The sequence below is a fragment of the Mus caroli genome, unplaced genomic scaffold, assembly GCF_978045245.1.
Source record: "Mus caroli unplaced genomic scaffold, Mus_caroli_1 scaffold_3, whole genome shotgun sequence".
Taxonomy (NCBI): domain Eukaryota; kingdom Metazoa; phylum Chordata; class Mammalia; order Rodentia; family Muridae; genus Mus; species Mus caroli.
The window spans coordinates 54587880-54613683 of NW_028227258.1; the positions used below are offsets into that span (position 1 = coordinate 54587880).

The window sequence follows — 25804 nt, forward strand, 5'->3', positions numbered from 1 at the left end:
CAACAGTATTCAGATAGTTATTGGCTGATAAATGAAATAAATAAGTCATTTCCCTTTGTCCCAGATTCTGTAACCTCTTCTTCACTGTAGCTAATCTAATGCATGAAAGATTATACAATGGCAGCCTTGCTTGGCGTGCTCTATCAAAGCTCTTCTGAGTCTCGCTGCTGCCATGTGCCACAAAAGATCAATGCAAGGTCACAGAGTCCACTAGAAATCCTAAAAAGGTCAGAGTCAGTCTCCGAGACGCAGACCAGTCGTCATAGATATTCTACTGTAATGACATCACTTTATTTAGGAGCTAAGTGAAAGAAATCTTCAGTCACACATGTTCAGTTCGAGCCATTCCCTTGAGTCAGGACACGTGGAAAGAACTTCAAATCCTTGCCTACTTTGTTGGGAAACAGAAAAGGAAAACTGAGTTGAAGGCTCTTGTCTGAGTGTTTGTCAGCAAAAAGCCACAAGCTTCACTTTTCTGAGCCTAGTTTCTTCTCTTCTAAATTGAAGATTACATTCCCATACTCGGGAATTTTTTCAAACAAACATAAGCATTCCCAAAGCTTCTAGATGACAAATGGTGTTCCGGGATTCCCAGCAGCAAAATACCCAAGGCATTTGGTACCATGACACACATGTGGAAGTCAGGGGACAACTAGGTTCTCTCTGACATCTGAGTACTGAGGATTAAACTCAGGTCAACAAGATTGGTGGCAGGCACATCTACCTACTGAGCCATCTTACTGGCCCTGAAACCACCAATGTTTGTTTTCAGGGCTGGAGTGTGATGTCATCCCTTTGAGACTTCTCAGGCAGCGTAGGAAAGCTTGGTACCTAGGGCTTGCTTCCCTCTCACTGAATTTTGATGGTATAAATGTATCTGGACTTCAGGGGCCAAGAATAACAAAACTAGAAGGGACTTTAGTTCAGGCTCCTAAGTTTGCCCAAGGATGAGGGAACAGGCCATAGCTAAAACAGGTTGCTGGTTCCTTGCTAAAGAGAACAGCACTGGATTCTATTGGCCCATCATTTATAGCATCACGCCTCCTTCGCTTATTCTAGTTGACAAGCTTACATGTGTGCTTATTTCTGGTTGCTTGTACTCCTCCACCCCACCACAACACCTTCTTGCTTATGTGTGAGACAGAGTCTCACTCTGTAGTCTAAGCAAGCCTAGAACTCACTGTGTAGTCCAAGCTGGCCTCAGACTTGAGATGCTTCTGCCTGGGCTTCTGGGAGTACCACAGCCACTCAGCTGTTTTCCTCTTTTACATCATACACTCCATGAAGACAGATGCTAATTTATTTTATTTGTCTTTGTAATCTCGGCAACTAGCATGTTCCTAGTTTGCAAAATGAAGGGTGCATGAGTGGGGTGGGTGGGTCATGAGTGGATGGATGGATAGAAGACTCAGAAGAGGAAAAGAACAGAGTTTTTAATGTAGAGAGAAAAACTAGCTTGGAAAAGAGAAATGTTGCCCAGGGTCATATCTTAAAGAATCAGTGGTAAGTTTCTGAATGAAATACAAATGACAATTGTATCCTACAGGGGATAAAACCAGACATGTCCTGAAGGCCACTGCTTTCTGCATATCCCTCACCTCCACTGATCCCAAAGCTTCTAGATGGCAAAAAGGCAAGGTCACTGCGGGAGCCTTTCTCTTACCTTCTCATAGAGCTTGCTCTACTTCTGCACGAGACCTAGATCTCACAGGAGCAGCCTGAGACCTTGTAGCCTTATTTTCACAGCTCGGCTCCTCCAGGCACTGGCCCGTTGTGTGTGTCATTAATAGGTCTTTCGTCATTAGGATGCTACTGGGATTTGGTGATGGTGGTGGGTTTCTGTTTTAAGGTGTTTGTTTGTTTTATCTTCATCATTATTTTTTCTGAAATGTTTTTCTATGTTTCCAAACCCAGAGTGACTAGACTCCATTTTTTTAATTATACCTATAGCCTTTTCATTGTCCAAGGTGTTTGCCTGGGTTCTGATCATGAAGAGACAAAAGCAAACAGCATTGCCTTGGCTAAACAGAGGTGCTCGTGGTATTCTTTCAGTTCTGCAAATGCTCCAGAGCTTAGCAGAGTGGTGAACTCACCACATGGTGACCTAGAGAACTTTCCTGACAGTAGGACCTGCCTGTGTCCCAGACAAAGACATACAGCCACAGTCCTCTCTCTAGCAAAGGGTAGAGCAAAAGACAGGGTTCTGCTGGGGCTGAGGATGCAGGACTGGAGAATTAAGGATGGAACTTACCAAAGGTATGGAGACCATAGACGGACCTTGGCTTGCTTGTGGGTTTCTACTGATGCTTTTGCCAGTAACTATCCAAGGGAAAACAGAGACACAAAGCTAAGGAATGAGATCCTGGGCCCACATGTCCCACACAGACCCCTTGGCAAAAGCCACACATTCTGGCTCGGTTGGTGGTGGTTATAGTAGCTCCGTCATTTGACAAAGCCCTGTCTTTATCCCTACAGGTAAATACAATGTGTCAGACAGGCAGTAAGAATATCAGGCTACTGTCCAAAGCTTGTGTGCTAGGAGGCAGGTAGCCCTACAGATATGGAACCTACATACAGTTAATTTCTGTCTTCCTTCTTCCCTGCCTGTCCGCATCTAATCTACTTAAGACTACCTTGATTCTTCCACCACCTCTCATAATACATCCTCCTCAGCCTGTGGGCTGGCTAGCTGCCTTGGTACCTATGTGACTAGGCACTAAGAGGAGGGTCACATTCATTCATGTGAAACTCTGTGGGGGCGTGAAAGGCAGCCTGTTTTGCTTGAGCGAGGCTTGCTCCGGAGACCTAGTAGAAAACTCTGCAAGGGACGGAACTGTGAGACACGTTCTCAGTGACAGGTGCCTGACACCACAGAGCCCCCAACTCCATAATCCTGTGACTATAGAGTCACACAGACAATGTCCCAAGTTCCTGGCATTCTGGCTAGACTCCACCCCTATAGTTACCTGACTATAGCCAGGTATGCTCCTCCCCACAGTTACCTGGCAACAGCAAGATAGCCCAGCCCACTATAAATGGGGCTGCTTAGCCCCTCCTCTCTCTCTTAAGCTCTCACTTTTCTTACTCTTATCTCTAGCTCTCCTTCTCTCCCTCCCTTCCCCTCTTCTCTCCATGTGGCCATGACTGGTCTCCCTCTTTCCTTTTTTTGGTTTTTTTGAGACAGGGTTTCTCTGTGTAGCTCTGGCTGTCCTGGAACTCACTTTGTAGACCAGGCTGGCCTCAAACTCAGAAATCCGCCTGTCTCTGCCTCCCAAGTGCCGGGATTAAAGGCATGCGCCACCACACCCCGTCTTGGTCTCCCTCTTTCTACCTTCTCTCTTTCTCTCTGCCTTTCTACAATAAAGCTCTAAAAGTATAGACTGTCTCTGTTCATCAAGGCCTGCCGCGCTTGAACAATGGAATAGGCTTTCCCCTAAAGAGTCATGTCTAATCTCCTACCAGAAGGCCTTCCTGTACTTCAACCACAGACCGGACGGGACTAAAGACAATCTCCTGCATGGGAACCATCCAGCACCCATCTCCGCTCTTCGGTCCGGGGATGACCGAGCTGCGCCACTTTGTTCTCAGCTCTTCCACGGTATCCAGTGACGTCTGGGATATCCGAGACTGAGAAATTGTTATCTCTGGCCTCTGTAAGGCCTAGAGACCTTGGACTGTCCCCTGGCCACTCCCCGAGGACCTGGGGTCCATGGCTTCATACAGCCAGACACCCACCCAGGGCTGCGTGGAGAGCGAAAGGCAATCCTCTATGTCTGCCCGCCCAGAGCACCAGAACTCTGGTGGGATGCGGGTTCTCTCCCACTCCCTTTATTCCCCCACACACACACCCACTGCCCCACAGAACTCTAGATGTCCCCCAGCCCCCAGCCCCAGACTACTTACCTTCTCTATTTCTTTGGCTTCGCCTTCCTCTGGACAAGTGACTCATTATAAAGATGATCCCCAAACTGGTAATCAGTATACAAATGATCAGAATGGACATTCTAGAAGAAACCACATCAGATATCAGGTCCCTTGGAAGGAGACCTTTTGGTTTTCTTCTCACACCAGTCCCAGCCCAGCCCCGGTAGCTCCTGACAACTACATTCTGGAAGAGTGACCCTGTTCTTTGGATCTGATGGGCATTTGACCAAGCTGGGCCAGTGAGTCCTTCCCCAGAGGTTAAATGAGGACAAGAAGTGAAAAACCACAGTCTTCAGCCATTCCTATGAATAGGGGAGAAGTAAATTGGGGAACTATACATGGGTGTCACCTGCTATGGCAAAAAGGAAGGAAAGTGGGAAAGGAAGAGGGAAAGAGAAAGAGAAGAAATACAGGCTGGGGGAATAGTTCAGTTGGTAGAGTGTTTGTGTGCTGGGTGTGGTAACACACACCAGTAATCCCATTTCTCAGGAGGAGGAAGCAGAGTCATCAAAAGTTTAAAGTCAACGGTCAGCAACATAGGAAAACGGGAGGAAACTTTTTCAGATCCTGTCTCAAAAAAAAAAAAAAAACAAAACAACAACAGCAGCAGCAGCAACAACAACAACAAAAACAGAGAGAGACATGTCTCGAAAGTTAAGAGCACTTGCTGCTCTTACAGAGGACCGGGTTCAGTTCTCAGCACCCACATGGTAGCTCATAACTATCTTTACTTCCAGTTCCAGAGGATCAAATTCCCTTTTCTTGGCTCCACGGGCACCAGCAGAAATGTACATACGTATGTACACACACACACACACACACACACACACACACAAACACACACACACACATATGCAAAAAATCATACACGTAAAATAAAAATGAATCAAACTTTTTAAAGAACAGAATAGAGCTGGAGAAGAGCGACACGGAAAGATAAGGAAAGCAAATGCACAGGCAAGCATCAGATGAAAATGGGGCTAGAGATGAAGATAAAGTCCTGATGAGGTCCTGGTGCCTGCATCCCTGTCTCTGCATTTCAGACAGCTCTCTCTTTCCTTAGGACGATGTCCCCTATTCATAAACTAACTAGAGGCTATTTTCTGCTGCTTTCAAACAAACAAACACACAAACAAACAAACTAGTCTTTTTAAAGAAACCAAACCATTACAATGAAGATTATTTAGGCAGAGAAACACTACAGCTACAAAGTAAAATGTTGTAACCCGATCACTACATTATATTGTGGTTCACCCCATCCACGCCCCCAACCCAATCATCTCCTCAGATTGCGACTCACCGGGAGCCCTCTGCCTTTTGGACAGCTTTGGAAGCCCTACAGCTCCGGGTCCTGTTGCCTGAAGGGTCTGAATCAGAAAGAAATTGTTGATAACAAAGCCTATTCCAGGGCCTTTCCTTTGCTTCCAGCTGCATTCCCACCTTTTGTCTTCCTTTTGCTCTCCAGAGAATAAGTGCATTCTTGGCTTTTTTGTGTAAAACAGCGACAGCATTAACTGTTGCATAAACATGCCATGGACAGGGGACAAGGCTGGAGTGAGAAATAGGGGCTGAAATCCAACCCACAGTGTACTTGCTATACACCCTGCTACTGAGTCCTCTGCACCCAGAGGCAGGGAAACTTTTCCCAGATTTGCACACAGGCCTTGTGCAGGCTAAAAGCAGTTCGTGCTTAGAGTTCCAGGCTAGATTCATTCCCAAGAGAAAAAAGTTTGACGTATCAAATAGACAGTCCGATCTTTAGGAAATGAATAAGCCAGTGACATAGCTCCTGATAGCTACTAACAACTCATAGGGAAGACCAACATAGCCTCCTCTGTGTCTCTTTAAAGGAGCAGGTTTTGATAAGATTCCTCTCTTCCTGAGCCTAAACCTCAAGAAATGCTATTTAAAGCAGATACCCACGAAGTGGAAACAAAGCTAGTGTGGATGTTACCCCCCTCAGTGGGTCACTTGCTGAATCAGTTACTGGTAGATTAAATGTGAATAAGAGTCTTCGAAGCACAGGAACTGGAGAGGTGGGGTGGGTTATGCAGCTTCTCGCCAGTCCTTCCCGTGTGTTTTCCTACTGCCACTGGGCTCAAGACAGTGATAGGAAAGCACATTGCTTCTCAAAATAGGAACAATGAGAGAACAGCTCTGGTGTCTTCCAGAGCTCTCTGCCTGAGAGATGGGGGCTTACAGATGCCAGAGAAGTAAGGCACCTATGAACATTGGGAGATCCCAAGAGTTAGCTCCAGCTAAAAGTCACAGTTATTTGGCTTACCAAGACTTGGCCCTCTGGTTCCAGTCCCTCCCAGGAGCCTCTAAGTGTTAACTACATTTCACCTTCGTAAAAGTGGGTGCTGGCAAATTTGACCCCAATATTTAATTCATATTAATTATTAAAAATCTTTAAGCTGCACAGTTACAAGAAACCTGAGTCTCTTTTTGCAACCTCACTCACTCTAAGTTTCTAGCCATCTCTAAGGTTCTAGACCTACAAGGCTGAGCTTTCAAGACAGCCTCAAAGCCTTGACCATTAGTGTAAAGATCTCGGGTCTTTGAGATCATCTAGCCTCTTCCAAGGTTTAAGTCAAGATGTTGTGAGGAAAAGGAACTTATAAGCATACCTAGCACTTATACATTCTTCTTTCCTACAAAATAATACCCAAACCCCAGCTCCATAGTGCTTAGTGGAATTGGTATAATACAATAGAAGCTTGAGTTAGTAGCCACTTCCTTCAGTGAGTTTTTTTGTTTGTTTGGTTTGGTTTTTGTGTGGTTTTTATTTTAGTTTTGTTTTGATACAAGGTTTCATATTATAGCTCTGGATGGCTTGGAACTCACTTAAGTAGACCATGCTGGCCTTGAACACCCAGAGATTCACCTGCTACAGCCTTCCAAGTATTGGGATTAAAGGTGTACACCACCAGACCTGAATCCTTTACTACCTTAACAAACACCCATTACCCTTCAAAGATCCCTTGCCAGTCTCTTTACCAGATGAAAAGCCATTGGCCCGGTCTTCTCTATTGTCAGCCACAATCAGCTGTGTAAAATCCATGACATCTCTGGCCAAGTCCCGCTGGATACCACACCAGTACCAGCCTGTGTCCTCCTTGACCAGGCAGGATACAGTGATAATGAGTTGGTTTCCTGTATCCTTCAGGGCCACACGGTTGGTGCTGTTAGGGGTCAAGGCAATAATGTTGCACGAATCCCTGAAGTAGCCACGGCACCAGTACTTGGTGTGGTCCTTGTAGTGGGCATCATAGATACAGACTGCAGAAGCTGTGTCCAGCTCAACACCTGATTTCACCTTTTCATCCATGACCATGGCATCTGTGAACAAATAAAAACACAGACACAGACACACAGACACACAGACAGACAGACAGACAGACAGACAGACAGACAGACACACACACACACACACACACACACACACACACACACGTGTTCATTATTCTTGAAAACATACCAAATCTCTCCTGGGCCCTAGAAGATAAGTGTACTGACTGGTTTTGTGTGTCAACTTGACACAGGCTGGAGTTATCACAGAGAAAGGAGCTTGCTGGGGAAATGCCTCCATGAGATCCAGCTGCATTTTCTCAATTAGTGATCAAGGTGGGAGGTCCCCTTGTGGGTGGTCCCATCTCTGGGCTGGTAGTCTTGATTCTATAAGAGAGGAGGCTGAGCAAGCCAGGGGAAGCAAGCCAATAAAGAACATCCCTCCATGGCCTCTGCATCAGCTCCTGCTTTCTGACCTGCTTGAGTTCCAGTCCTGACTTCCTTTAGTGATGAGCAGCAGTGTGGAAGTGTAAGCTGAATAAACCCTTTCCTCCCCAATTTGCTTCTTGGTCATGATGTTTGTGCAGGAATAGAAACTCTGACTAAGACAATAAGTTAGTTGAAATTTGGATTTTGTTCATTTATAAATGGTCAGTATAATGGGTTAAGTTGTGTGTATTCTTCATATGTTGATACTCTAATCGCTATACAGAGTGTGTTCTGACTGCACTTGGAAACAAGGCCTTTAAGAAACAATTATATCTTTGGTGTGGCTCTCAAACTTTTTAAAAAATTTTGTTATATTTTATGTTTATAAGTGTTATTTTCCTGCATGTATATAAGTACACCATGTCTCTGCCCAGCATCCAAATGTCAGAAAAGGACATCTCCTGGAACTGAAGTTACAGTGTGAGCTACCTGCTGAGCCATCTCTACAGCCCCCACTAGCATACTTCTTATTCCAATATGGCTGGTGTCCTTATTTAAATTCTTGTGAGGCAAAATCATGTGAAGTCACAAGATGACAGCCATCTGCAAGCCAGAAACAGTCTCCAGAATGACGCCATCGATGAAGAAACTTTTATTTGGAGATATTTGTGATAGTTAATCTTGATGTCAGTTTGATTGGATTTAGAGATGCCTAGATTAATCAAGCATATCTCTGGATGTTTCTATGTGGGTGTTTACAGAGAAAACGACTAAAAGAAAAAGACAGACCTCCATGAATGTAGATAGCCCTAATTCACGTGCTTAGCTCCCAGAAACCCTTGGGAAAGTCTTTCCTACTAGCCTGAGAATGTGTGGAATGTGGACATAAGGATCTTTGAAGAGCTTGGGGTTTGCTGTACTCCTTAGCTCTGCCCCTAGCTTCCTACCTTATCTTGGCAGCCACTAAAAGGAAGTGAAAGGTTAGGAGGCTTGTTCTAGCTGCAGCAAACTGAAAATAAAGGGATTCATGAGTTTAGGACCTGATAACTTGCCATACAAGACTAGTATAGGTATCTTTTTTGTTTGTTTGTTTGGTTGGTTGGTTAGTTATTTGGTTGGTTTTGTTTTGTTTTCTTTTTGTTGTTTTTGGTTTGGTTTGGTTTTTCGAGACAGGGTTTCTCTGTGTAGCCCTGGCTGTCCTGGAACTCACTCTGTAGACCAGGGTGGCCTCAAACTCAGAAATCCGACTGCCTCTGCCTCCCAAGTGCTGGGATTAAAGGCGTGTGCCACCACTGCCTGCCTTATTTTTGTTTTCAAAACAGGATCTCTCTATGTAATCCTGGCTGTCCTGGAACTTGCTCTTTAGACCAGGCTGGCCTCCTGAGTTCTGTGATTAAAGGTATGCACTACCGCTGCCCAGCTTCAGTGTAGTCATCTTTATCATAGCAGGATATTTTGTAATGGGGAAGTAATGCATGCAATGTCCAGCTTCACTATGGCTTGGGAAATATCTGATAAAAGACAAGAGAGAAGACAACAGAACCCATCACTCTCAGCTTCCCAAGTGTATGTTGTGGGAACCCTACCCCACCACCACCAAGAGGCTGCTTCCAGTATCTTACAGGAGGTAACACATTCCTACAAATCAAATTTACAGCCTAAGTGTCAATTTCTTCTCATCACAATCAGTCGAGAAGATCTTGTGATCCTCAGTTCATAGGCAAGGATGCTGACCCACAGAGATCTGCAGTAAGTCTAAAGGGAGCACAACTGCTTGGGGCAAGTTCAGTTTCTGCCTACTGTCTTTGGTGTCAGGCTTAGGCAGAAAGGAGATAAGAATATCTGTCTATATCTGGGCAAACACGTGAGGGAAGAAAGGAGAGAGGGGGAGAATTGGGGATACTGATAAAAAAAAAACAAACCTGCTAAGCCCTAATTTTAGTGAAAGTTTTCAAGTTCCCCACAGCTCCCTTATCAGAGATAAGAAAGAACCTAGGACCTCTTAAAAAGACCTGTTAACATGACATAGTTTCACTTCTTATTCTCCCTTCCAACTGTTGATATGCTCCAAACTGCTACACCAAGCTGGGGCTCTAAGTAGAGAGGAGGATCTAGCTGCCACAGAAGGTTGTGGCTTAGAGGGCAGAAGTGTTCCTCACCAACATCTTACCGGAAAAGAGAGCCAAGGAGAGGAGAAGGAGGAGGAGCTCCATGCTGAGAAGGAAGTGAGCCTTTGGCTGGAATGATAAGAGCGAGGATCTCAGGAACCCTGGATCTGCTTGAGGGAAACACATGATTGAACTGTAGTGGTTTCACCCTACGTAAAGGAAGAAACCACCAGTTATTCTGAGCAATGTTGCTCTGCAGAGCCATCTGGGTTGTGTCAGCTGCAAGGGGAACTCATCAGAGGGCTATCACTCATGAAGAAAATGTTATCTTTGCAGCAACTGTGAAAATCTGAGCTCCCAAAGCAGCAAGAGAGCCAACCAACCCCCTCCTTGATTAAACCTGCTTTGACATATACACTTTATAGACACTCAGAAGTCATACCACCATCGGCATATGTTCATGTGAGCAACTGTACCCTTCCTCTTTCGCCTTGTGTTAAAAGAGGCTGTGCCTCTTGTTCCCCACCCCCATCATCCTTAGAGCTCCAGTTCCTATTTAGATGGAAGGCATCCCAGCAAAGAAATCCTTAAGTAACTTGAGTTCCAAACTGCAGTGAAGCCCTGGGGAGTGTGGCCAGAGTATCTGGCTGTCAGAAGCATGGGTGTCTGCAAGCTAGAGTCCATGACTGAAGCTGTCAGCATCCAGGGCTGGAGCTTCCAGATGCTAGAAGCCTTTCTGAATAAAGCTGGGACTTCACACCGGGTAGATCTTTCCATGCAGTAGCAGCTGCAGCTTCTCCTGATTCCTGAATAGGTGCATATGTTCTGACCACTAGCTATGACCATGTAAATTCCCGAACCGCCTTAAATTCTCAAGTTTAAGCTGGATGCTCCTTCTTACACCCTAGAGCTAGCTGGTACTTTCCTCCAAGGGCCAGATAGAGATTGCTTTTCTGCATTGTGCAACAGCAGCCTTTCTTGAGAAAGGGGGCACCTTCCTCTAATTCACAGGAGTTCAGCGTATACAGCTTACATTGTGATAGGATTTTACCTACATTATATTATCTACTCCTCATTGAATATATATATATATATTTCTCTCTCTCCTCCCTGCCCCCTGACAAAATGTGCAGACAAAAACAAGACTAGAAAGAAGACTCTATAGATTAAATAAGGCTGAATGAGGTATATTAGCAAATGATAACCTATGAATTCATTACAGTGCTTGGATAGTCGATACTCTTAGCTGTTTGTTTTAGGTATGTTAATGGTCTCATCACAGTCTGTTCTAGCTAGCCTCTCTGTTGCAATGGTCAAAACACTGACCAAAAGGAACTGGGGTGAGGAAAAGGTTATCCTTTATAAGAGTTGCCTTGGTCATGGTGTCTCCTTACAGCAATGAAAACCCTAACTAAGACCAGTCTGCATGATAAGCAAAATTTGGCAGTGTGATGTGTGTCTTTCAAAGGTAGTGCAAACTCCCACCCCAGTCTTTTGTGCTGCTACCTTGCAGAAGTTGGTCATCATTTTATGAGGACTCAAGCAGGCAATGCTGAGCCTCATGTGAAGAGGAAACACTTGCCAATATCACCTTATCACTCATGTCTGAGTGTCAGAGCCCGCTGGCACGAGTTTCAACAATCTCTGAGGGGGAAGTGAGGATGATTATAGGAAAGGTAGAAAAAAGATGCAGAGACAAGAGATAGATTTGGGAGGGCTGTTAGTGAATACCAAAGCAGCCCCCAAGTTTATTTTGCACAGCCTCTTTATACCCCACAGTGCAGTGGGAAGCCAAAATACAAGCTAGCAGGAACAATTGCTTCTTATCCAAGGGGCCTCCCTGTTTCTTCCACCAAGGTCAATAGAACTTTCAGCCCCTTGCCTTGAGCTTCAAGTGTACCTCTCTCCTATAGTTCCAAGTCTCAGTAATTGAGGAAATCTGCCAGGAAACCCTGACCTGCCTTGACTCTGCCTGAGTTTTCACTCAGAAGCAAGCAAATGGCTCCCGACACCTGAGTCACTTTGGTAGGGTCAAGCTTTCAGATGTTTGACCCAGCAATCAATCTCATGCGAGATCAAGGATGGTCCCGAACCTGGGAGCCTCCAGATTCCATCACCAAGGAGCTGGAATTACAGTATGTGGACAACACTGACTGGTTTGTATCTAGTATCAACAGAGATAAGGAAGGACTGCATTTTTAAAAAATCAATTATTATTATTTTCTGAGTAACATAGACAGTAGTAAGCACTTATTATCTCCTCCTAGTCTGTTTGGGTCACAGATCCAGGGTCATGCTTGATTTTATATATATATATATATATATATATATATATATATATACACACATATACATATATATACACACACACACACACACATATATATATATATATACATACATATATATATATATATATATATATATATATATATATATATATCAAGTTCAGGGACAACCTGAATTACAGGAGATTCTGTCTCAAATTGGAAAAATCAAAAAAAATAAAACAAGTAAGAAGACAGGGGTATGAAGATGCCTACAGTCAGTGTTAGCTGTCCATTCTGGAGCTGTCCATTCTGTTCCCCACACTCTCCTAAGGCTACGATTGACCTTTCGATTCAGGGGAGAAAAAGTACACAGGTTACTGGGAACCCACATGGAAAACGGAGAGAACCGCCTCCACAAAACTGTCCTCTGACCTCCACATGTGTGCTGTCACACATGCCCTGCCACACAGCCACACGTCCACATGGCATGGATGTTATTAGTCCCATGTTACAAATGAGGAGCGCACACAGCAGTTTAAGTGAGTCGAGGTCAGACTTCCTAGAGTAGAGCCTGTATGATCTGATGTGAAATCTAGCGGAGTTGGAAAATAACAGCAATGAAAACCTCTTTCCATTGTGTTGTCTCCCCCCCCCACCCCCCCCTCTCTCTCTCTCTCACACACACACACACACACACACACACACGTAATAAAAATGGAAGAGGAGAAAAAGCTTTAGGCTGACTCTTGGTAGGCTAGTCTCTATTTCCACTTGACTTGTATTTTTAAAAAGCAAAGTAATAAACCCATGTATTTGGCATGTACATTTGTTCAGTGTCTTCATATGAAAGAGAGGAAACCCACACCTATATTTGTCTGTGTGTCTCTGTACCTTTTCTTTTTAGAGAACACTCCCCAGTTTTCCTTTTAGGATGAAAACTTGCTGGCCAGAGGCAGGCCTCATGGGAAGATCCCTGGCACACTGATCTCGAAACCTGAAACCAGAGTGGAGCTACTCAGTTGTAGCCAGAAATTTTTGGTTTGCCTTTGCTAAATACTCTATGCTAAATGAGTATTTTTTCACACGCCAGGCTTCAGCTTCTTCTGGGCCCCAGGTTTTGGCTTCTTCCGAGCTGGCATAGCTCTTTATTCTCTCTTGGCAAGAATGAAACAACCCAGGTCCCAGCAAGCCACCAGTGGTAGTCGGAGGGACAAAGAAAAAAAAAAAAAAAAAAGAAAGTGAAAGTCCTTCTCAGAACCTCATAGGCATGGGTCTAAGGTCACCAGCAAGCCCGGCCGTGATGGTCCTTCCCACTGGAGAGAAGTGATTACTTTGAATCAAGCCTCCTCACAAAGGGGAGACTGAGCGATGTCATAATAACGGAGCTCGAAATTAAAAGTCAAGAGGTGCAGTGTGAAGAGTACTAGGAAACCAAGACTCTACAGCACTTCCCCCTCACCGTCCAGCCAACTGAGCAGAGGTTGTGACACCCCGGAGCAAGCCCAGGGCCTCTTCCTGGAGCTGCTCTCAAACTAAATCAGAGACTCACTAAGGGGAAGCCCTGAGCTCTTGATTCTTCTGGAGTGAAGAATGAGAAAGAAGGGACCACTGCTGAAATGATGACAAGAGGAATTAGGTGACCGAGCTCAGGCCAAGGACAAGGCTTTAGACGAACGTCAGGAATAGCTAATTCCACTTTTAGGTTCCCACTTCTCTTTGCTTAATTGGAACCATTGTCCTGAGGTTCTCATCAAATCAATACATTGTCTCTGGGAGTGAGACTCTATGGGTAGCTTCAGGTTCAGAGAGGCAAAAGCAAGGGTGGGGCTGCAGGGCTCCAGCCAAGTGACTGAGCCTCAAGTACGACTGTAATGATCAATCTTTTTTTTTTTTCCTCCTTCTCCCATCTCCTCCTGCCAAGGTCTCACTGTGTATTCCTGGCTGGCCTAGTACTCACTACATAGACAGGGCTGGCCTTGGGCTCACAGAATTCTCTGTCCCCCCACCCCCACCCTCGCCCCCCACCCCCCAGTATTAGGAGTAAAAGTATGTCTGTCATACTTAGTCAATGGTCAACTTTTGTTTTCCAGACCACAGAGACACTATGACCAGGTGCCTCACCCTCACACCATCATGCCTTATCCACCATGATCGACTGCACCTTCACACTGAGATAAAAATAACTGTAGTAGCCACTTCACAGAATTTCAGAGCCAAGGGGCACTTAAAATCTCAGTGGTTGGAAAAGGATTGACAGACAGGGTTACGGAGAGTCTCTAATCCCATAGCAACCCCTCTCCCCTCCCCCACCCCACCCCCACCCCCACATAGCTATGGCCTACACTCACAACCATAGCCCTGGGGAGATAGCCAGATACCTGGGCCTTGCCAGCTTAGACTAAGTGTTGAACCCAAGGCCAGTTAAGAGAATTTGTTTCAGAGGCAGAGGCAGGCAGATTTCTGAGTTTGAGGCCAGCCTGGTCTACAAAGTGAGTTCCAGGACAGCCAGAGCTACACAGAGAAACCCCGTCTCGAAAAACAAAAACAAAAAAGAGAATCTGTTTCAAAATAAACAAGGTGGGCAGTACCCCACCTTGGTAGGAAAAGGGATATCTGAGTTTGTCTTCTGGCCTCCACACGCAAAATTCACATGCACACCCCCCCCACACCCCCACCACCACACACACTAATGTGCACCTTCTCACACAGGAACATGTGCACACACAAACCCAGAAAATGATATTGACTGTTTGCCTTATATTTCGTAACAGAATTTAACAGGCGCTCAAAGATCACTTGTACTAAATAGCACTGACTCCTCATCTGGGTTCACAGAGTAACTAGGAGCCAGCAAAAGCCTGGCATCCCTGTCTTCATTTCCCATCTGTATCCTTTGGGCAATCTATTTACCTGCATATGGGCATGTCAGCTACTCAAGGACTATGTGGTGGTTTGGATTAGAAATGCCACCATCCCCAGGCTGGTCCTCAGTTGGTGGCACTGTTTTGGGCATTGCAGGCAGATGTAGCCTTGCAGAAGGATGTGCGGAAGGATATGCAGCACTGAGTGAGGTTAGACTTGGAGAGGTTAAAGCCTTGTCGATGCTTTCTGTTCACTCTCTGCTTCCTACTTCTGGTGGTGATGTGATCATTCAGCTTCTGGGTCCAGCTGCCATGCCTGCCTCTTGACGCCATGCCCACTCCCTACCATCATGGCCTCTTATCCCTCTGGAACGCGAAGCCCAAATAAATTCGTTCTTCTACAAGTTGTCTTGGTCATGAAATATTTTTTTAATAGCAACTGAAAAGTAACAAATACAGAGTATCTGTATAAAATCTTGTGATACCTAACTTATTTCATTCCTCCATCCTAGCTGAAGCCACAAATGTGTGTGTCTTAGTGTCAGCGTTCTCAAATGTCCTGTTCCAGACTTACAAAGCACTCCTAAAGATCTCCAGCTGTAGCCAGATGGTGGTGCTGCCTACCCTTAATCCCAGTTCTTAGGAGGCAGAGGCAGGCAGATCTCTGAATTTGAGGTCAGCCTGGTCTACATAGCAAGTTCAAGGACAGCCAGGGCTACACAGAGAAACCCTATCTCCAAACAAACAAACAAAGCAAACAACAACAAATATATCTCCAGTTGGCCTGAACCTGAAGTTGCCTAGGATTTCAAGAACATCAGAACCTTGCATAACAGGCGTCCTGCCCCCACCCCCAGAGGACAGCCATCTGCAATGGCAAAGCTGCCCCTTGGAACAGAAGTGATTGTGTTCCAGAAGCAAGCAGAAGGAATGCCAAGAGCAGTCAACTGTGCCTGCAACCCCCAAGCAATCCTAGCAAAGAGCTACACATCAGTTGGGCATCATCTTTTATTTGCTCAAATGCACCCACACAGGTGGATTTAGCCCTCTTTTTAAATCCAATTTGCTCCTTCTGTTCCCCACATTCCAGGGATCCTTCAGAGCAGGTTCTGTACGTCCAGCCCCACTAGAGTCTTCCTTTGATAAGACGAGACTCCCTCCACATTCCATCACTTCTTTGTCTGGGAAGGAAGGGCAGAGTCCGTGATAATCAGGAATGCATTGCCTTCACGTCAGGCTTCCACAGAATTGAATTAGAGAAGCTCAAGAAAATAACTGAAGCAGAAGGGGGCGGGGGGGGAGTGGAACTCTGTGGCAACCAGCCCAATGATCCCAATGCAGTGAAGGAATCAAGAATGTCTGATAAGTCCTTATAGTGTTTACTGATACCACATGCGAAGGTAGACGAGCTGGCTCTGTATCTGTCATGGTAATTACTCAGTAGTCTGTTCAATGTTTGAGTCCAAAGAATCTGAGGTCTGACAGAGCCTGAGAGCTCTGAGGATCAGAAAGTAGGTTTCTTTGAACTTTTTTATTTTGCAGGCGTAGACAATAGGGTTCATCATGGAGTTCGCATGGGACAACAGGATCCCCAGGCACATTGCGACATCTGGTATTTCTACATCAAAATAGGAAACAAAATTGATGATGGACAAAGGCAGCCAGCATAACGCAAACAAGAAGAGAACCAGAAACAGGGACTTAGCTGTCTTGAACTCCCGTCCATAAAATGCACGTGTCTCTCTGAAGCCAGACAGGTTTTGACTGAGCTTATTTCGGATGATGTAGAAGATGTCTAGGTAGATGACACACATGACAACCAGGGGGACGAGGATCCAGGTGACGAAGCTGAAGAAGACCATGTAATCCAAACTGACCACGGAACGGAAGTGGCACAGAAGAGTGCTGCTATTTTGAGAGCTCTCGAGGGTTGCTTTTCTATTCCAGCCAAACATGGGGGTCAGCCCCACCAGAAAGGAAACTAGCCAGCAAAGGCCCAAGAATAGCCATATTCTTCTTTGAGTGGTAACCGTTCTATATCTGTTTGAATGGGGAAAAATGGTGAGTTCACAACAAGAAATAACTCCCTGGGAGAAAACAAGAAAGACAAAGTCAGCTCTCCCAATCCTCTAATCTGCTGAGGTGAAATAGCCATGGCCTAATGTCACTCTGACTAAACCCTCTAGATATGAAGACAAAATGAGACTAGAATTATCAGAGGAAAATCCAGAAACTCCTCTGGAGTATCTTTTTAAAAACACAACAACTGAGAATTGTCAGCCATAAGTTTCCAGGAATCGGATTCCTATAGGCCTCCACTCAACCTTGGCTCCAAGAATTATTAATTTTTTTTAGACTTCTGTATTTTATTTTATGTATATGAATGTGTTGTTTGCATGTATGTTTGTATACTATATGTGTGCCTGGTGTCCAGGGAGGTCAGAAGTAAACACGGGATCTCCTGGAACTGGAGTTATGGGCAGGATGGTTCTGGGTGCTGGGAATGGAACCTGAGTCCTCTGCAAGAATAACAGACACTTTTATTTACTGAGCCACCTCTCCAGCCCTTCCCTGTGCTGTGGTGTAAGAGTTACCCTGAGTCTTGGGAGTCCCAGGCTGATGAGAATCATCTCAAAGCCTGCTGCTGTGCTGTGCTCTGCATTGTCTCTGTTGGCTATTGTACAGGAGCTCACAAACTGCAAGATACCCCCGCACTTCTATCTGTCCCTGTCCCCTTTTCACCTGGGCATCTATTCTGGTGTTTGAGTTAACCAATCAGAGTTTTGTTAAGTTTAATTGAAGTGTTTCAGAACCCATCATCATTTCTGCTTAAACAAACCTTCCTAAATAGCCTAAAACAGACTACAAAAGATTAAAACTAAGGCTTATCTCAACTAAACGTCATAGCTAACTAGAGATATTTCTTTTTTCTCTTTCTTTTTTCTCTTCCTTTTTCTCTCTTTCTTTTTCTTTCTTTCTTTCGTTCTTTCTTTCTTTCTTTCTTCCTGTCTTTTTTGTTTGTTTGTTTTTTTTTTTTTGTTTTTCGAGACAGGGTTTCTCTGTGTAGCCCTGGCTGTCCTGGAACTCACTCTGTAGACCAGGCTGACCTCGAACTCAGAAATCCGCCTGCCTCTGCCTCCCAAGTGCTGGGATTAAAGGCATGTGTCACCACGCCCGGCTGTCTTTTTTTTCTTTTTTTTTTTTTTAATGTAAGTACACTGTAGCTGTCTTCAGACACTCCAGAAGAGGGCATCAGATCTCATTACTGATAGTTGTGAGCCACCATATGGTTGCTGGGATTTGAATTCAGGACCTTTGGAAGAGCAGTCAGTGCTCTTAACCACTTGAGCCATCTCTCCAGCCTTAGAGATATTTCATGACAATCTCCATTTTATTGATGGCAGTGGCATAGCTACCATTTACTAAACACAGGCTCTAGGCAGGGCTTTTCTGAGAGTTTTACATTTATTAGCTTTATTTATTTAACCTTATAAAGGTGAAATTATTATCTTCATTTTAGGGATCAGGTAAAACAGCATCAGGTACTGTACAGAAGCCAGAAGTGATAGTGCTACAATTGAACGGAAGTGAGCCTGGTTCAGATGTTCAGAACCACTCTGAGAGGTGGAGAGTGAAGCTGAGAAAGAATGTGCCCAGTGTCAGATCAAAAGATCAGGGAGAGGAATCCAGACTTGTTTTCCTCCAGAGCTTGTCTGTAGTTTCTATGCTATGTTCTTCCCCCAAGAGAAACCAGAAGAAACCAGGGAATGTGATTTCTCATTGGACCGTCCTCTTTGCACAGAAAGTGATACTACCATTTTGCAAACAAGAAGATCCTTGTCTCAGGAGGGTTTTACATTTCATTAAAAGAAAAATTACATCCTAAGAATCCTTTTTCAACAGACTAAGAGACTAAGACAGAAGCGACGTTAAGATCTACCCTACATCTTCGAAGCCACACGCCCATCTACTTATCTCTTATGCCTGTCTTCCCCTTCTCCTAAAACAAGATATCCTATCTAGTAGGTCAATGTCACTTTGAAAACTTGAGATCAGATTCTTTTTTTAACTAAAAGATACATCACATTTTCATCATCTTTGGCTACCCTGGCCAAAAAGCAGATGCCCATGTTCCATGGAGAAGGGCTCAGAGCACCCTCGTTTCCTATTCCTGTCTCAGCTCTTCATGTCTAATGTCTTCACAAACCATGTGGTGCAAAGATATTCACTGCCCTTTGTAAATTTCAAGGGTCAGTTTGACTCATTTCTACGAAAAGGGTCTGGGAGCCAAACTTGGTAGCTCTAGCCTTCTCTCTAATCCACCCCTTTGTCAACCCCGTTACCTGACTGTCAGCTTGACCCGCAGGTATCGGTCTACAGCAATGGCCAGCAAGGACATGATGGAAGCATGGGTGAAGATCAGAAGCACACAGGACATGAAAAGGCAGGCATAGAAGTGCATCTTGACTTGCAGGCTGACAGCAATAGCCAAAGGTATGACCAGCACCCCAACGGCAATGTCAGCCAGTGCTAGGGAGACAATGAAATAGAATGTGGTAGTCCTCAGAGTGGGGTTCAGCTTGACCACCCAGATGACCAGCATGTTGCCCACAACAGCACAGAGCCCGATGGCAGCCTCCATGGTGATGTAGGTGATGTTCAGCCAGTTCGTCTCCGTGGTGTTGTCAGCTTTCATGCTGTCTCAGAAAAGCTTCAAGCGGAAGCTTCCGTGGCTCTTCAGCAGGATGTGTATGGGCCAGTGGACCCAGCTCTTGTCAGACTTCTGCCCAGAAGTTAGAATGTCACAACAGTCCAGAGAATTCACAACTTGCTCATTCCTTCTGGTATGATGCTTTCTTAGAGACTCTTCTCAGAAAGGGCCTGTTACAGGGCCATCAACCTCAGCCACTTATCCCTGCCTTCCCAATAACCTGGAGGATGCAGGTCTATGCAGCCAAATCCGAGAGTGCCACCGTTCTTACTTCCCCAGGCAAACAGAGTCAGGGCTTCTGCTGTCCCCTGGGCCCCAGAGAACTTTCGAGCTCCATCAAGATAAGCACTCCTCTTTAGAGTGTTTCAAGAAGTGAGATAGTCCAAGAGGAAGTACAGGAACCCTCTGAAGAAGAAGAAGAAAAAAAAAAAGATGGAAAGAGCACAGGAGGCTGGCCTGAGTCACATGGAGGCGACTCCAAGAGGAGATTAGAGACAGGGTCTGTTAGTGACAGCTGACAGTCTCAGCTACAGGGAAGGCTAAGGCAGTGGGATTACAGATTCAAGCCCTGTCTTGGTTACAGTGTTAAGGCCAGCCTAAGTAACCCAGAGTCTCAAAAGACAAAACAAAACAAAAATCCAAACCAACAAAAGAAAGAAAGAAAGAAAGAAAGAAAGAAAGAAAGAAAGAAAGAAAGAAAGAAAGAAAGAAAGAAAGGAAGGAAGGAAGGAAGGAAGGAAGGAAGGAAGGAAGGAAGGAAGGAAGGAAGGAAGAACACTCAAAAGTCAGGATGTGGGGAGCCAAAGATATATTTCAGAAGTAGAATGATTGGCTGGCATCAAGGTCTGAGTACTGCCCCCACCACAACTGATACAACACACACACACACACACACACACACACACACACACACACACACACACACACGTGGTGGGGAGAAATTAAAGATCATTCAGGGACCAGATGAACTGTGGGTAGAATTGGGTAGAAGAGGTGGAAACACTAATCATGTAATATTTCCACCCTCAGCCTGCTTAACACAAAGATCTTGTGATAGGGAAAATTGTGATGCACACTTTAATCCCAGGACTGGGGAGAAAGAGGCAGGCAGATCTTCGTGAGTTTAAGGGCACTCAGATCTACCTAAAAAATTCAGGACAGTCAGGGACAAAACTGAAAACAATTTTTACACACACACTCACGCATGCACGTGCGCGTGCATGCGTGAGTGTGTGTGTGTGTGTGTGTGTGGTGTGTTGATGTGTATGGTGTCCATGTATATGCACATTTGTGTACAGGTGCCAATAGAGGTCCTCCTCTGCAAGAGCAGCAGGCACACTTAACCACTGAGTCTTCTCTCCAGCCCTGGTGTTTAAGTGGGGTGTTTTGTTTTGGTTTTGGTTTTGGTTTTGTTTGTTTGTTGTTTTACGTTTCATCAGCCTCCCGAGTGGCCTTTCCTCTTACTTCTGCTGTAACTGCCTTCTTTCTGTCCTCTTCAGAGGGGAAGTTACAGAAAGCAATTTCTACCAAGAGGCAAGAAAGAGTCTTCCTTAACAAAAAGCAATTGGAATCTCGCTTTGTTAGTTCCTATAAAAATCTCCATCATTTGCCACAGACAGAGAGGCAGGACAGGAGACCAAGCTTTCTTCTATTTAAGGCTTGTTGGTCAGGAAATGCGCAGCTCCTACATTAACAACAACAGAAACAAGATGACGGTCCATGTTCTGTTACATTGAAAAGCAAGGTGGACAGGCTGAAGAGATGGCTCAGCTATAAAGAGCAGAGGAACATAACCACCACGGCTTCCCACCCAGGATTAGGTCACTCCCAGAGGTTTCTGCGACGCCTTGGGAGCTTCTTTTCTTCGAAGGAGAAATGTCCGCTCTTTTTTGTTTTCTGAATAAACAGAGAGCGCCAGTGCTCAAGGGCGAGTTTGAAGGGTGGGAGAGAGGTTTCCACATTCCCTCACTAGCTTGTCTTATGACCGTGCTAAATATCTGTTCACTGGGGATTGAAATCCAAAAGGCTATCCAGGAAAGGGGGCAGAGAGGCCAGGATAGACAGCCACCTCACACACCTGTTACCTCACTGGTACCCATGGACCCAGTCTCTCACATCTTCTGTTACCGGGTCCTGGTTCCTGATAATAACTTTCGTTATAATTCCCAGGTTAGTGGGGTTTGAGCCCGTTCAGGCTCCTGCCGTCTGCTTCTTTTACAGAAGCCATAAGCCCTCAGCTCCCAGCAATTCCTGGCTTCGAAATTCCCTTTCACTTCTTCGCCTGTGCACACTCACTAGGTCTAGCAGGATCTCTTCCTTGCCCCCACCTAGAAAATAAAAAGACTCCCTTCAAGGCAGATCTCTAATAGGACCTTGAAGAAAACTTCCTATACCACCTGTGATGGTTTGGATATGCTTGGCCCAGGGAGTGGCACTATTAGAAGGTGTGGCCCTTTTGGAATAGGTATGTCACGGTGAGTGTGGGCTTTAAGACCCTCATCCTTACTCCCTGGAAGCCAATATTCTGCTAGAAACCTTCAGATGAAGATATAGAACTCTTAGCTTCTCTTGTACCATGCCTGCCTGGATGCTGCCATGTTCCCACCTTGATAATGGACTGAACCTCTGAACCTGGAAGCCAGCCTCAATTAAATGTTGTCTTTTATAAGACTTGCCTTGGTCATAGTGTCTGTTCCCAGCAATAAAACCCTAACTAAGACACCACCTCTCCCTCATGCCACCCTAACAGCCTCCTACCCAGACTCTTTAGGCCTGCAGTTCCCGGAGACCAAACCAGAACTTTTCATCTTTACACCATGTTGCCTGGCTGACCAGCAGTATACTATTGCTCAATGAATGACTAGAGGTGCTTCTTAGCATGCCAGGTGACAGAAACCTGGCACTGGGTACACAACGACAGAAACCCTCAACTAGGACCTGTTAGGTACTCTCCAGGACACCAGGGTGTCCTGGAGTTTTATAACAAAATAACATTTTATTATTTGTGGTCTCATCCAATGTCTTCCGGAGAAAATGACAGTGCTTGTTAATGATAAGCAAGCAGAGGCGAGGCGCCAAAGGGTAAATAAATTGGCCATGACAGCACAGTTAGGAAGTGACAAACTGACATTCAAACCCGTATGGCTAGCAAAGCCCTGTTTCTGAACGGTAGCCCTTAGAAATGATGAACCACAATATGTACTTGTACTGTCACAAGTACACGGAGCCCCTCTGTTTGATGTCACTATGTGATCAATATTAGGAAGAAATTAATACTGTAAAATGTGATGTTTAGGCCAACAAGATTGTGACACTAAAGCATATGTATGAAGTAGATTCAGTGTCTGCTCTGAGGTAGGAAGAGATGGTAGGACCAGAGAAAGGGCCACATAAGCAGGCCACTGGTGACATTTTGGATCTCACAGAAGACCATTTATAGGACCAGAGTGGGGGAGAAAAAAAAAAGGTCTATTTAAGAAAGTTTTTAATAGTGAATTGAAGATAAGCTCAGATTTCCCTGCCATTTTTTTCCATCTGAGAGGAGGGGCACCATGGATTTCACTTCTACCGGCAGAGCCTGATTTCTACAAGGGAGACAAGGATGGACTCTGAGGAGTTACCAGTCTGACAAAGTGACCCGAGTCCAGGAAAAGGCCTCCCAAGCTCTAGCCTGGAGCAGCACAGCATAGCTCAGCTATTGGCTGCATAGCATCCTGAAAAGGCTGATCAGAGAGAGGACACACATAGGCTCTTTTGCATCTTCTCAGAAAAGCCTAGATAACCTCAACTGCCAGTCTTTGACAGAAAAGTATATTAGCAGGAGACCAAGGTTGGGGTTCCAGAACCCAGAATTGCCCAAGCCGCAGCCAAGACAGGATGTTAGGCAGCTGGGAGGTGGAAACTGCTGCTTGGCTGCTCAGAACTGACACGATGCTGTGGGCATACTTGCATAGACCTATGTCTACTCACTTCCTCTTGAAGCCATGACCACTTCCCCTCAAAGCCATATGCTTCTACAGACCTCACTATGTGCCAGCGAACAGTGGGGCCTTAGAGACAGCCAGTGCTCAGAGTCATCTTTGAGGGTGTCTTCTCCTTGCCCCCGTTTTTATATGCTCCTTCCCCACTCAATGTCAAAGTACCGGTAAGACCCTAAGACTTCCCCAAACTCACTGCTCTTCTTAGGGCTGGGCTGAGACCCTTTCAACTTACAGGGCCTGGGACTCTGAACGCGAAGAGTTCTCTAAAGTGAGTATCAGTAAAAATGAAAAGGATGGAAAAAGACCCCAAACCCCAGTTCCTGTAACTTGGGTTACAGGAACTCCTGCTCAGGGAAAGGGAACTGCTTGTGACTAGGTGCCCAAACCTTAGCTACCATGATTCAACCACGCCCAAGTGAGCCAGGCCTCTAAGCCCAAGAGAAAGTCTAGTGCAGCAGTTCTAGGCCTGTGGGTCGCTAACCACAGATGACGCCTTCACAGGGGTCACCTAAGGCCACCAGAAAACATACATATGATACATACCCTATGATTTATAAAAACATACATATGGTACATAAACATATGATACATAACAGTAGCAATATGATTTATAACTAGCAAAATTAAAGTTATGAAGTAGCAATGAAAATAAATTTATGGTTGGGAGGGGTCGCCACAACATTTGTATTGTGTTAAAGGGAATTTTATTAATGGGCCGTGTTATGAGGAAGGGCTAGAGGATTCAGCTATCCCTAATACTCTTCCAGATTATAGGCTCTCAAAATACGACTTTCAACTACCTGTGTCAGCTTGTGTTTTGAGTAGTTGAGGTCTGGCTAAGAGGCTATGTTCAGATGTGGCCACCAGGTGGCAGCACATTTCCACCGTCCTCTGAAACACAAGCTGCCGCTAACGAGAAAGAAAATGGGGAGGGCTCAAAACTGGCCTCAGCCAACAACCTCGGACTTTGCAAGGGAGACCAGGAGCAAGGAGGGTAGGTAGGCTGCCTATGGTCAGTCCAATCTAGTCCCACATAATATTCTGATCCTCTGGACTCAAGAAGGCTGGTAAGCAGCATGAACAGCCTAACAAAAAAGTTTTGCATTTTGCTCCACAAAGCGGGAACGATTACTCTCAGCAAATAGAGAAGGAATCTGCTTAAGTCTGTTCTGCTAAAGAGCATGTTCTACAATGGAGACCAGTCCAGTCTGGTCTCCTGACTGAAGGACGGGGTGGATTCAGGAGGGATCTGCTACCGTGTGATGTCTGCCGTAAGTAGATCTCACCGGGTTGTGCATTGTTGGTCCTTCCCCCATATCCTCCAATCCCCAACCCATCCTCCTGTGGGCACAGGGCCCTCTGGTCACTGTCCTGACCTTTTCAAAGCCCATAACTTACCCAAACGTCCTTGAGCCTCTTCATATCGCAGCCTCCTCATTCCAGCCTCAGGCCTCCAATTACCCACCCTGGTATTTTTTCACTCAAGTAGGGGACTCCCGAAGTCTCTGAAGTTAATCTCTGATTCCACACAGGTCAACTGTGAGTCCTGATGTCATTTTCAGTGACTTTTACGTAAGCACTAACTAGCACGTGCAGGAACGAACCCGGGATAGAGCACCGCCAGTCATAGATGTGTATAGTGGGGCTGTGCCTTGGTCTGCTTCTTCTCAACCCACCCTACCCTTACATGAATTGGGCACATTCTCCTGGATAGAGCAAGAAACCAGCAACCTCTACCCCTCCGATGACACAACACGTCTTCTCCTCTTACTCCACAAGGTCCTTCTATCACGAGTGTGTGAACCCTGCCATTGACAGGGTGCTAAGTGACATGGCCCAGGCTCCTTGCTTGGCGTTTTATACTTGTCACTTATAATTGTGGGCCAAACTTAATCGTAAGTGCTGCTAACTCATTTCACTGGCGAGGAAACCACAGCCTGGTGCGAGGTGGCTTTCAGGGAGCAAGTGGCGGAGCTGGGATCTGAACCTGCATTAGTTACTTCTCAAATTTCTTTGACAAAATCTTGAACAAAGGTAACTTAAAGAATGGAGGAAGGGAGGGAGAGAGGACAGTTACAGTCAACTACGATGGGAAAAGGCCAGAATCTGAGTCAACTATCTTAGCCCTTTCCAGTGAATCACACAAGAATGGGCCAACATCAATTATACCAAACCTAAACTGCTCTTGGGCAGAAATGCTTCAGTGTGGAAGGGTGTGCATGATCCATGG

At 45.4% G+C, this 25804-nt stretch overlaps 2 protein-coding genes across 10 annotated transcripts in view; both read right to left on the minus strand.

The window, feature by feature from the left end:
* Positions 1-174: 174 nt before the first annotated feature.
* Positions 175-25804, minus strand: part of Tmigd3 (transmembrane and immunoglobulin domain containing 3) — a 63732-nt gene continuing 38102 nt past the window's right edge. For 2 of the 6 annotated variants that reach the window (XM_021157982.3, XM_021157983.3), the window contains exons 2-7: positions 9815-9922; positions 6925-7266; positions 5225-5291; positions 3904-4004; positions 2252-2319; positions 177-388 (exon numbers count right to left, since the gene is read on the minus strand). In XM_021157982.3, coding sequence (XP_021013641.1) covers positions 377-388; positions 2252-2319; positions 3904-4004; positions 5225-5291; positions 6925-7266; positions 9815-9857 — 633 coding nt within the window. In that variant the 5' untranslated portion in view covers positions 9858-9922 and the 3' untranslated portion in view covers positions 177-376. Of the gene's footprint in view, positions 392-2251; positions 2320-3903; positions 4005-5224; positions 5292-6924; positions 7267-9814; positions 9923-24972; positions 25061-25804 lie in introns of those variants that run through there. The other 4 variants (XM_029475607.2, XM_029475606.2, XM_021157981.3 and 1 more) reach the window with 4 other exon arrangements.
* Adora3 (adenosine A3 receptor) overlaps positions 15390-25804 on the minus strand; it is a 34196-nt gene continuing 23781 nt past the window's right edge. The window contains exons 1-2 of one of the 4 annotated variants that reach the window (XM_021157978.3): positions 19227-19844; positions 15390-16923 (exon numbers count right to left, since the gene is read on the minus strand). In XM_021157978.3, the coding sequence (XP_021013637.1) occupies positions 16317-16923; positions 19227-19579 (960 nt within the window). In that variant the 5' untranslated portion in view covers positions 19580-19844 and the 3' untranslated portion in view covers positions 15390-16316. Of the gene's footprint in view, positions 16924-19226; positions 19845-24972; positions 24988-25804 lie in introns of those variants that run through there. The other 3 variants (XM_021157979.2, XM_029475608.2, XM_021157986.2) reach the window with 3 other exon arrangements.